General features: G+C 42.2%; 1 protein-coding gene across 1 annotated transcript; it reads right to left on the reverse strand.

Annotated features, from left to right (window-relative positions):
- Window positions 1-3,786: 3,786 nt before the first annotated feature.
- Window positions 3,787-9,240, reverse strand: LOC120063582 (serine/threonine-protein kinase N2-like). Its single transcript, XM_039013930.1, has 11 exons — window positions 9,136-9,240; window positions 8,774-8,900; window positions 8,273-8,454; window positions 7,163-7,253; window positions 6,973-7,066; window positions 6,651-6,827; window positions 6,502-6,564; window positions 6,320-6,396; window positions 6,153-6,201; window positions 5,490-5,561; window positions 3,787-3,823 (listed from the first exon to the last, which is right to left on the reverse strand). The coding sequence occupies exons 1-11, from the start codon at window positions 9,238-9,240 to the stop codon at window positions 3,787-3,789; spliced, it is 1,074 nt and encodes a 357-aa protein (XP_038869858.1).
- Between the last annotated feature and the right edge of the window lie 3,842 nt (window positions 9,241-13,082).

Genomic DNA, 13,082 nt, shown 5'->3' on the forward strand with positions numbered 1-13,082 from the left:
TGGTCCGATCCATGCTCCTCCTCAGACGAGGAGGAGAACGAACGTTACACCGATACCGATTAATCTGCCAATTTGTTTAATTTATTTGTAATAATGACAATTACAACAATACTGAATGAACACTTATTTTAACTTAATATAATACATCAATAAAATCAATTTAGCCTCAAATAAATAATGAAACATGTTCAATTTGGTTTAAATAGTGCAAAAACAAAGTGTTGGAGAAGAAAGTAAAAGTGCAATATGTGCCATGTAAGAAAGCTAACGTTGAAGTTCCTTGCTCAGAACATGAGAACATATGAAAGCTGGTGGTTCCTTTTAACATGAGTCTTCAATATTCCCAGGTAAGAAGTTTTAAGTTGTAGTTATTATAGGAATTATAGGACTATTTCTCTCTATACGATTTGTATTTCATATACCTTTGACTATTGGATGTTCTTAATAGGCACTTTAGTATTTCCAGTGTAACAGTATAGCTTCCGTCCCTCTCCTCGCTCCTACCTGGGCTCGAACCAGGAACACATCGACAACAGCCACCCTCGAAGCAGCGTTACCCATGCAGAGCAAGGGGAACAACTACTCCAAGTCTCAGAGCGAGTGACGTTTGAAACGCTATTAGTGCGCACCCCGGTAACTATCTAGCCATTTCACATCGGTTACACCAGCCTAATCTCGGGAGTTGATAGGCTTGAAGTCATAAACAGCACAATGCTTGAAGCACAGCGACGAGCTGCTGGCAAAACGCACTAAAGTGCTGTTTGAATGAATGCTTACGAGCCTGCTGGTGCCTACCATCGCTCAGTCGGTCTGCTCTATCAAATCATAGACTTAATTATAACATAATAACACACAGAAATACGAGCCTTAGGTCATTAATATAATCGAATCCGGAAACTATCATCTCGAAAACAAAACGTTAATTCTTTCAGTGAAATACAGAACCGTTCCGTATTTTATCTAACGGGTGGCATCCATAAGGCTAAATATTACTGTTACATTGCACAACCTTCAATGTTATGTCATAATTACGTAAACTTCTGGCAAATTAGTTCGCAACGAGCCAGGCGGCCCAAACTGTTGCATATACCCTGACTCTGCGTGCAATGAACGCAAGAGAAGTGACACAATTTCACCTGGTTAATATTGCCTGCTAACCTGAATTTCTTTTAACTAAATATGCAGGTTTCAAAAATATATACTTCTGTGTATTGATTTTAAGAAAGGCATTGATGTTTATGGTTAGGTACAGTCGTGCAACGATTGTGCTTTTTTCCGCAAATGCGCTTTTGTTAAATCATCCCCCGTTTGGCGAAGTTGGCTGTCTTTGTTAGGAAGAAATAGTCTTCACACAGTTTGCAATGAGCTAGGCGGCCCAAACTGCTGCATATACCCTGACTCTGTTGCAAGAGAAGTGACACCATTTTTCCTAGTTAAAAGAAATGCATGTTAGCAGGCAATATTAACTAAATATGCAGGTTTAAAAATATATACTTGTGTATTGATTTTAAGAAAGGCATTGATGTTTGTGGTTAGGTACACGTTGGAGCAACGACAGTCCTTCTTAGCGAATGCCACCGCATCGATTATATGCAACGCAGGACACGCTGGATAAACTAGTAATATCATCAACCATGTGTAGTTAACTAGTGATTATGAATGATTGATTGATTGATTGTTTTTTATAAGACAAGTTTAGTGCTAGCTAGCAACTTACCATGGCTTCTTACTGCATTCGCGTAACAGGCAGGCTCCTCGTGGAGTGCAATGTAATCAGGTGGTTAGAGCGTTGGACTAGTTAACTGTAAGGTTGCAAGATTGAATCCCCGAGCTGACAAGGTAAACATCTGTCGTTCTGCCCCTAAACAAGGCAGTTAACCCACCGTTCCTAGGCCGTCATTGAAAATAAGAATGTGTTCTTAACTGACTTGCCAAGTTAAATAAAGGTGTAAAAAAAAAAACTTTTAAAAAAGAGGTCACTTGAGGTCATGCCACAGCATCTCAATTGGGTTGAGGTCAGGACTGACTGGGCCACTCCAGAAGGCATATTTTCTTCTGTTTAAGGCATTCTGTTGTTGATTTACTTATTTTTGTTGTTGTCCTGCTGCATCACCTAACTTCTGTTGAGGTTCAATTGTCAGACAGATAGCCTTACATTCTCCTGCAAAATGTCTTGATAAACTTGGGAATTCATTTTCCCGTCTGATAGCAAGCTGTCCAGGCCCTAAGGCAGCAAAGCAGCCCCAAACCATGATGCTCCCTCCACCATAGTTTACAGTTGGCATGAGGTTTTGATGTTGGTGTGCTGTGCCTTTTTTTCTCCACACATGGTGTTGTGTGTTCCTTCCAAACAACACAACTTTAGTTTCATCTGTCCACAGAATATTTTGCCAGTAGCGCAGTGGAACATTGAGGTGCTTCAGACGTGCAGCAATGTTTTTTTGGACAGCAGTTGCTTCTTCAATGGTGTCTTCCCATGAACACCATTCTTGTTTAGTGTTTTATGTATTGTAGACTCGTCAACAGAGATGTTAGCATCTTCCAGAGATTTCTGTAAGTCTTTAGCTGACACTAGGATCCTTCTTAACCTCATTGAGCATTCTGCGCTGTGCTCTTGCAGTCATCTTTGCAGGACGGCCAGTCCTAGGGAGAGTAGCAACAGTGCTGAAATTTCTCCATTTATAGCAATTTGTCTTACCGTGGACTGACTTTTAGAGATACTTTTGTAACTCTTTCCAGCTTTATGCAAGGCAACAATTCTTAATCTTAGATCTTCTGAGTTCTCTTTTGTTCGAGGCATGGTTCACATCAGGCAATGCTTCTTGTGAATAGCAAACTCAAATTTTATGAGTGTTTTTTATGGGGCGGGGCAGCTCTAACCAAAATCTCCAATCTCGTCTCATTGATTCGACTCCAGGTTAGTTGACTCCTGACTCCAATTATCTTTTGGAGAAGTCATTAGCCTAGGGGTTCACATACTTTTTCCAACCTACACTGTGAATGTTTAAATGATGTATTCAATATAGACATGAAAAATTATAATTGTTTGTGTGTTATTAGTTTAAGCAGACTGTGTTTGTCTATTGTTGTGACTTAGATGAAGATCAGATCAAATTGTATGTAAAATGTATGCAGAAATCCAGCAAATTCCAAAGGGTTCACATACTTTTTCTTGCCATTGTATGAGAACATGGCATTTTTCATCTAAAGACGCAATTTATTTTTTGAAAAGGACGTATTGTAACAAGAATAAACAGCCTTTTTCATTTGCTCAGTCAGGCAGTGGGCAAAGCCTCTCACAGTGAAGCATAGAAACAGCAGCGTGTATCTTTCTGATGGGGACAGAGTGGTCCCCATTATAATAGCAAAATAAGCAAAGGCCACAAAGCATGCCAAATTCTGTCCCCATAGACCTCTCATCAAATTCCTTTATGTTTTGTAGATGGCAGCCATTTTTATTTGAGTGAAATCCATTCAAAAGAGCATTACACAGTAGTGTTCATTTTTGGATTTCACTGGGTACTATAAACAATGAAACAGTCATAGAACCAGGACGTCAGACTCATTCATGGCACAACAATACCAGGGTTGCATTCATTTATCCTGCTTATTTGGGTTTGTTGATGTTGACTTTGATGACAGTCTGCCTCATCTATGTACCATTAGGGTGTCATACATTCAGTTAATGTCAGTCAAGGTTGTGCTAGGAAACTGTTCATGCAACCGTTTCATGACCTGGATGCAACCCTCAGTCTCTGACTGCTTCATCCATGCAGAGCTGAGAAGTCAGTCTGTGAAAGCATCCTGCTGCTCAGGGGAGAGGCTGCAGGACACGGGAGGAGGTGCCAGGGTTGGCTGGAGAGTCGTGAACTCGCTATCAAAGTTACTGACGTCCACAGACTCCGTGATTTTTGTCAGGAAAAATAGATATGGTACATATGGGTTAAGTTACAAAATATAACTTATTCTCCCACAAGCATCTCAAAGATACGGTTGATGCATCTACACTACCGTTCAAAAGTTTGGTGTCACTTAAAAATGTCCTTGTTATTGAAAGAAAAGCACATTTTTTGTCCATTAAAATAACATCAAATTGATCAGGAATACAGTGTAGACATTGTTAATGTTGTAAATGACTATTGTAGCTGGAAACGGCTGATTTTTAATGGAATATCTACATAGGCGTACAGAGGCCCATTATCAGCAATCATCACTCTTGTGTTCCAATTGCACGTTGTGTTAGCTAATCGAAGTTTATCATTTTAAAAGGCTAATTGATCATTAGAAAACCCTTTTGCAATTATGTTAGCACAGCTGAAAACTGTTGTCCTGATTAAAGAAGCAATAAAAGTGGCCTTCTTTAGACTAGTTGCGTATTTGGAGCATCAGCATTTGTGGGTTTGATTACAGAATGGCCAGAAACAAAGAACTTTCTTCTGAAACTCGTCAGTCTGTTCTTGTTCTGAGAAATGAAGGCTATTCCATGCGAGAAATTGCCAAGAAACTGAAGATCTCGTACAGCGCTGTGTACTACTCCCTTCACAGAACAGCACAAACTGGCTCTAACCAGAATAGAAAGAGGAGTGGGAGGCCCTGGTGCACAACTGAGCAAGAGAACAAGTACATTAGAGTGTATAGTTTGAGAAACAGATGCCTCACAAGTCCTCAACTGGCAGCTTCATTAAATAGTACCCGCAAAACACCAGCCTCAACGTCAACAGTGAAGACGCAACTCCGGGATGCTCTGTCTGAGATATGATAAACAATTTTGAACAGTAGTGTATATCTAAAAGCATTGATTGAAAATGACTTGAACTAAACTAGCTTGAAAAATTGCTCGCCCTTCACTTCATTTGCGTCCCCCTCTCCGGCTCCCAGTTTTTTCTCTGTATTCCTCTCAAGAAGCTGCATGTACAGACAGGGTGAGGGTTCAAAACAAACGCTGGTATCTTCATAACAAAACAAATTCTGAACGGTTTCCAAATATATACAAATATGAGATACAAAATGAGAAGAGAAAGGAGGGTGGTTGCCTTTTGAGTGATGGAGATGGAGTCTGGAGAGAGGCATCCAGGATAATGAACATCATCATTAACTATGCTGTCAAGCACCTCCTCTTCATCTTCTCCTGGGAATGGAGACTGGCAAAAGATTGATAGAGGGAAGGCTTTATTCTGTTTTATGGCCAGTCATTGAAACTATATAACATTACATATCTGTGTATTTGTGGTTATTCATTTGTATTTGTATTTATTATGGATCCCCATTACTCTTCCTGGGGTCCAGCAAAATTAAGGCAGTTATACATTTTAAAAACATTACAATACATTCACAACAGATTTCACAACATATTAAGTGTGCCCCCTCATACCTCTACTCTACTACCACATATCTATAACACAAAATCCATGTGTACATGTGTAAAGTGTGTGTGTTATTGTGTGTTTGTATGCATATGTCTATGTTTGTGTTGCTTGTTTGTGACAAACTGTTTAGTCTGTCTGTGTTTTAGGGAGTGCATTCGTGTGTAGTTATCTTCAGTAAGCACCTCAGGCGCCAGGGCCCAAATTCACAAAACACTTCTTACGCAATTACTTAAGAAGCTTCTTAAGAAAAAAAATAAGAAGTTCATAAGATAGTTCGTAAGTGCAATTCCTCAACAATATCTTAAGATTCAATGATTTTCTTACAAACTTCTCAAATATCTTATTCCGAATCTTCTTAAGATGTGTGTTGCTAGGCAACTGATTTAGCTATCTAGCTAGCAATGGCAATCATGTTAGCATATTTCCTTCAGAGACTAGTTCTAAAACATATTATTGGGTTTAAAATAATCAATACTGAAACTGTCAGATGAAGTTTGTGAGTGAATTGCTTTCAATTGCTTTCATGAGCGTATTCTCTCACTACCCTGAGTTTAAGACAAGGGTTCAGCTATCTTAGAATTAAGAACAAATTCAAAAACCTTATTTAAAATAATCCAATTTGTTCTTAACTTTTTGCTTAAGGAGAAACATAAGAAATAGCGCAAGAACATTTCCAAAAACAACCTTTATGAGGAATAGCAACTTTGCTTAACTTTCTTCATAAGTCTAAAATGGCAGTTAAGAAGACATTTCTTCTGAAGAAGGTTGTGTGAATCTGGGCCCAGGAACTCTGGAGTTCCACAGAATGTTGACCTCCGGTCGCCATGCCCCATCCCTGCCAGGTCAACAGCAGATAGAGAAGTGTTTAACTACACACACACATACAGTTTGTAATATGTCATTTCCACACATACCCACATACTCTGTCTGAGATACGATAAACCATAATTTACCTTCTTTACAAAGTCCAAAGTCTGTGATTTTAACAAATCCGTCTGCGTCTATCAGCAAGTTGTCCAACTTCAAATTCCTGTGTAAAACACATCCAATTGAAATAAGCTGCAGATGCAAGCTATAGCTGTATTTAGGGCTGGTTTATAACACCCGTGAGTCAATTGACTCAGACACGACTTACCGATAAACTATCTTATTCAGATGCAGGAACTCTAGACCCAGCAAAACACAGGCTGAGTAGAACCTGTAACCTAAAGAAAAGTCAAGAAAATCTAAGAGAAGTCATGACAATCCAAATGTGCACTGTTAAGTGTGTAAGGTACAACTCACCTGGTTTGCACCTCAGAGAAGGCGTTATTATGGATATGGATCATGAGGTCACCCCCTGGTGAGTACTCCATGACAAAACATACATGCTCACTGGTCTGGAAGCAGCCGTGGAGGTTGACCAGAAAAGGGTGCCTCGACGCGTTGATTATCTCGAAGATCCTCCTCTCACACATAAGGCTGTCAAGCCATCAGAGAGAGCATTTCTTACTGTAAATAAGTTATTATCTGTGGGTATCACTACTGTATGTGTGTTAAGTGAGCAAGCCTATCCATTGTATGGTATACTGTATCATTATGTCTCCTATTCTTAAAGAACACTAACCTGTCTTCTTCATCATAGGTCACAATGTCCCTCTTCTTCAAGGCTTTGAAGACATAGAGTTTTCCTGTCTTCTTAAAGTCAGCTAGAAGTACCTGGATAGGGTGAATATTGGAGTACATGGTGCAGTGGGCTATTACAAAATCATATAATACTCTAACATCATGTTGTGTTGGCAAAAAACACTGGATCTTTCCAAAGTGTCCCCTTCCCAGGACAGAGATACATTTGAAATCTTTCATCTGCATCCTTGCTCTCTCTGTTGTGTAGTTTTCAATGGAGGACTGAAAAGGGGCAGACAGATATGCTACAAAGCTAGAACCATGGACACCAAGGCCAGTGTGATGGAAATGTCATACTTGTGCTTTTCTATTTACCAATTTCTATGTTCTATGTTTGTGCTTTTCTATAAACCAATTTTTGTGTTCATGCAAGTGACTGACTGAACAAATCCTTACTAACAGTAGCTGCAATTTGGCAGTACACCCAGACCTTGTTTTCAGAACGAAAGATATCTCAGTTTCAAGGTCTCAGCTTAGAGAGAAGAAGCCTCGTGAGGTATTGGTCTGTCACATGTTATGAACCAGTATTGGTATGTCACATGAATGAAACAAAACAGTAATGATGAATTAATTAAGCTAAATTATGCAAATATGACTTGTCTGTGTATAGCCATATATAAGACAACCGCTGGGACTGCCCCAGCAGAGCTCCTGACAGACATTCACTATGGTGCATTAAGTTTGTTGGAACCTCTCCAGCGCACTGACAATAAACAATCTTAAATCAATAAACAATTGGTTTAAGATTGACTGAGTGTCCCTATGTAAGAATTTCCACAAAACCAGTCATTCCTTTGAATAACATTTCATCAAAGTCTTCTAAAGGACTCTATGCACATGACTTTACCAAAATGGCATTTGACTGCCACAGTTTTCTGTTTAGTGGAGCTGGTAAAGGTGTTCACCACTTTTTCTGTCAGAGTAGGAATTTGTGGTGTTTTCTGTGCTGTTGAGATCATGTTGGGGATGCATCTTCCCTGGTCAGTGCTAGACGTTTTAGATTACTGCTCTTCACTTATGTTAAGCCTAATCACCGGCACGTCACTGCAGATCAAGAGAAACACAGTGATGGTCATGTATATAGTCAGGGAAATCATGCAGTGAAAGTGATATTACATATAGTCCCATAACCAAATATTCTTATAAATACACAACACACAATACCTGTTTTACAATTGATGTTCTTAATGCACACATTGTCTGTATTGTGTTTCCATGGGCAGCACTGTGCTTTCTCTCACCCTGGCAGAAAGGGGGTTGAGAGTGGCCTTATTGGTGGAAAGTGGCGGGTTGACCACAACATCAGAGGAAGTAAACAGACTCAAAGTGGTGAAGGAACTGCATTGAGGCAGGACACTCATCATCAGATGGCCCCATGTGGCAAAGTTCCTGTTCATCTGGGCAACACGTAGGAAGTTCTTCCCTGAGTGGAGGGAAAAGAACGCTGAGTTCAATCCATCAACCCAATATACTGTACCTATCATCAACAGTAACAGGAGTAGGCCTATTCGATCTGTGACTAAAGGACCAAGGCAGGTGACAGAGTAACTTTCTCTTTTGAGAAAATGCACCTTTCATTGGGTTGGCGCTCAATCACAGGTTTGACTAAATTAATCTGCAAAGCCACCAGAAAAATAACAAGTAGTGTGTTACATATGGATATCTGATTGATAAGCCGCACTGTGGCTATGCCATCTCATATTCGGAACTATAAACAAATCACACCTCAGTGAACAGTGTACCCTGGGGCTCCAGGCACAAACACAGAAAATGTTGTTGGTTGTCCAGGAACTCTTCCAGGCGCAGGTACTTGACTGTATACGTCGCCCTCCATTTTTGCCAGAAGAGCCCAATCCCCAGCTCCCGAGACTGTGGGGGTCCAAATATGAAATATATTTATAATCTCCCAACTGAGAATTAATATGACCTTTTACCAATATAGACATGTTCAGACTATGTATAACACATTCCTTTGAGTTCACATACAACCAGGTAGGGGCAGTACAATGGCTCCTCCTGGTGTTCTGTATAAGAACTAGCTCTACTAGTCACCCTTTCCACTTCAATGAGAATATCAATCACCCACTCTATTGACACTACTTGCCTGCTCCAGTTGGATGCTGAAGCTTTGTCTCCAGGCCTGCTTGTTCAGGGGTTTGCAGTGGGTGCAACCCACCATTCTGTTATCCAGTTTCAACACTGCACTCATCTCCACTGCCAGACACAAAGTCAGATATTACTGTTCTCTATTTACTTGACTACAATAACATGTAGAAGAGCTGGTTCTACAGGTACAGTACTTGGGATATTCAAACACGACAACCACAGCTTCAACAAAGAAGTCACAAGCCCTCTGGGCACTTAATACCATCCATACACAGTACACTCCCCGCAGGAGAGGAGGAGGTAGTGGATGTTCAATATAGCACTAAGGATGAGTAGGGCTAAGGTCCTTTATACAGGAACTTACAGAAGAGGTCTTCTGTGTGATCATGTTGGCTGTCAACTTTGGAATCTGTTGGGCTATCCGGAGCAGAAGATGCACTGGTTATTCGGCCTCATCCTGGCAAGGATTTCAGCAAGTCCTCACATCCCAGAAGCCTGACCTCAATTGTGCCTGTAAAATGTTACATTTATCAGGAGAACAGACCATAAAATAAATAGTATCATTCTGCTTTTACCTCAGATCCATAAACATACATAAAATATCTGTAAGGTTTGAAGAGAGTGGTTACCTGTTAGGGAGGCCGGCTTAAGTAAGGATGAGGAGGTTGAGGAGGAAAGGGAGAAGAGTAAACAACTTTGTCATTGTCCCCCAGGGGGAGGGGATCCTGTAGGGAGCCCCTCTTTGGTGACAGGCTCCTGGACAGCTTCCTGGGAGGACTCCCTCAGGCGATACTCCAGAGAAAGACGCAGAAGATGTAGCTTCTGAGACAAATCTTACACATGGAATTGGGTCTGGTAGAGATATACTGTATGCAATTCCTCAAACACACATAGCATAGAAACAAAAACAAATGTTCCAATGTAAAAACCAATAACCTGATGATGTTTTTCCAATCTTAAACTAATTTTACGAAAGGTTCCTTAGTCCCTGTGAATTTATACTAATTTTGTACTGTTTTCTAATAGAATAGTAAAAATTTTTTTTTAAAGTGTTTCTAGATATAACCAAGCTACCCACCTCAGCCAGGGCCAGTTGGCCGTGAGATGACAGCTCCTCAAGCTCCTTCACCACATCCCTAGCCACCTTCACCACCTCTGTCTCTCTCTGGACATAGTGTTTTAACTCTGCCACACGAATGTCCAGGGGATTGACACCCACTAGGGCACATCTTCCTGAGTCAATGGTGCATGAGAAAAAAAGCACAGATTTCAAGCACAGATCATATCAGAAAACATACATTGTAAATCTCCAATAAACATTAAAGAACCATCGTCCACATACTGAGGAACTGTCTCTCTCACCGTCTCTCTAATAAGAGTACAATCTCCATAACTTACTACTCAATCAGTGTAAAAATTCCAGAGCCATCATCCTTTAATTCATGGTTCTTCAAGCCGGATTGAGTTAACAACCCGAAGATATGGATCCAACACATACGAACGCACCTGACCCCTCCGTGCGGCCCCGTTCACAGAGAGAAAGACATCCCCCGGCTCACCTCGGAACATGAACCCCCAGCTCACCTCGGAACATGAATAGAACTGAAGAACTAAGCATCTATGAGTGGCAGGTCTTGCCATTCAGCACGACTTGTAGTCCCTGTTGCGCCATCTACGCTCTGCAAGGACACATTCAGGACAACATTGGAGTCAACCAAGAGCTTGTGAAGCCCGCCGAGGAGTCATTCTACGTGGACAACTGCCTTTGAAGCATACCCTCTGCCGATGAAGCAAGAAACATTGTTAATGGACTGCGGCAGTGGCTCCATACTGGAGGCTTTGAGATACACCAGTGGGCTAGCAATGTACCAGCTGTCATCGAGCACCTACTGCCCGAGGCAAGATAGGAAAGAAGCGAACTGTGGCTTTCCCAAAGTAACACGGATCTCCAGGAACCAACCCTGGGGCTACGTTGGAACTGCCTCAGAGACTCCTTGGGATACAAGCACTGCACTGCGGAGAGCTCAAAACCTACAATGAGTAATATCTACAGCATGCTCGCCCATCAATATGACCCATTAGGCCTTTCACAACCTGAGCCAAGGTACTCATCCAGGACCTGTGGAAGGAAGGGGTAGGTTGGGACGACCCCATTCAACCTCAGAGCCTGCTGGACAGATGGCTTGTCTGGGAACAAGACATTCCTGACCTTGTCCAGATGGAACTCCCCAGAACTTATACACCACCATATGCTGACAATATAAAGTCGACCAGAGACCTCCACATATTCTGTTATGCATCAGAGAGAGGATATGTCTCTGTGTTGCAGAGGTTCAGAACCTTAAGGATGTAGCCAACTGGAGGTATATGGATATCGCGAACAACCTGGCTGATGACGTCACTCGGGGCAAGGCCTTGAAAGAGCTGGCCCAACCAGATCGATGGCACCAAGGCCCTGAGTTCCTCCAACAGATCAGTGGCCTTCAATGTCTGTTGCTTACCCGGAGCCTGATGACAGCGAACTGAAGAAATCAGCCTTCTGCGGACATGTCTGTCAGTCCTAGTCCTCAGCTCCCAGATATAAGCAAGTTTGATACATGGAAAGACCTCATGAAGGCAACAACTAGATCCCTACACGGCACGGCCAATCCACTCTCCAGCGAAGCAGCAGACTACATAGAGAACCTCCTCCTGAAGCAAGCTCAGATGGAATCGTTTCCTGAAGAGGTCAAGGCCAACATGTCAAACCGGTCTTCTAACAGTCATCTGGGTCCCTTGTCTCCCCAGTATGATAAGGATTCAGGACTCCTTAGAGTTGACGGTAGACTATGAAGAGCAGAGCACCTGGAGATGGATGGTATGCACCCCATCGTCTTGGATCCGCTGACCAAGCTACTCATTCAAGATTTCGACAAGACTCTCCTCCATCCGCTACTCATTCAAGAGTTCGACAAGACTCTCCTCCATCCCGGCCCAGAGAGGGTTCTGGCGGAACTGCATCATAGATACTGGATTCTGCGGGGAAGGGAAGCCATCTGGGAGTTTCAGCACACCTGTTTGCAATGCCAAAGATAGTGTGTAAAACCTGAAGTTCCACTTAGTGTGTTGTGAATTTTGTTACGAATGTATTGTAATGTTTTTAAAATTGTATAACTGCCTTAATCTTGGCAAAACACAGGAAGAATAGCTGCTGCCTTGGCTAATGGAGATCCATAATAAATACAAATACAAATGGCAGACCTACCTCCTGCTCTTCTGCGACTGTACAAGCCACCTTTCTACTGTCCCGGAGTGGATTGTTCCGGACCATTCAACATAAAAATCGGACGTCGCAACGAAAACTGATGGGGCATCGTCTACAAATGCATGACCAGCCGCTGCACCTACCTGGACCTCCTGGAGAGCCTGAATGCCAAGGCCTACCTGATGTCTCTAAGACGCTTCATTGCACTTCGAGGCAAGCCTTTTAAGCTTCTTTCGGACAATGGTATGAACTTCGTTGGAAGAGACCGAGAACTGCGAGAGCCCTTCAAAGTGATGCCCCCCCCACCTGAAGGAACATCTCCGATGTCGCGGAACCAGATCCCGTCACATCGAGCCTCCTACTCATGGGACGCTATGACGCATCTCTTCCTCAGGTTTTGTATGACTCCAGTAACATCCTAGTGAAACGCCGCTGGAGGCATAGCCAAGTCCTTGCCGATCACATTTGGTCCCAGTTCATTCTCTATTACTTGCCCAGTCTACAGGAAAGACAGAGGTGGGGTAAGGATGGAAGCGAACTTCCTGTGAACCCTGTGGGTTCTCATCATGAACACTCAGCTCCCTCGAGCTCTCTGGTCTGTCAGGAAGGTGACTCAAACTTACCCTGGAGCTGATGGACGTATTTGGACTGCTGCTATCCAGGTTAAGGGTTAGACTTACCTACGACCAGTGGCCCGGCTG

The sequence above is a fragment of the Salvelinus namaycush genome, chromosome 18 (assembly GCF_016432855.1).
Source record: "Salvelinus namaycush isolate Seneca chromosome 18, SaNama_1.0, whole genome shotgun sequence".
NCBI lineage: Eukaryota > Metazoa > Chordata > Actinopteri > Salmoniformes > Salmonidae > Salvelinus > Salvelinus namaycush.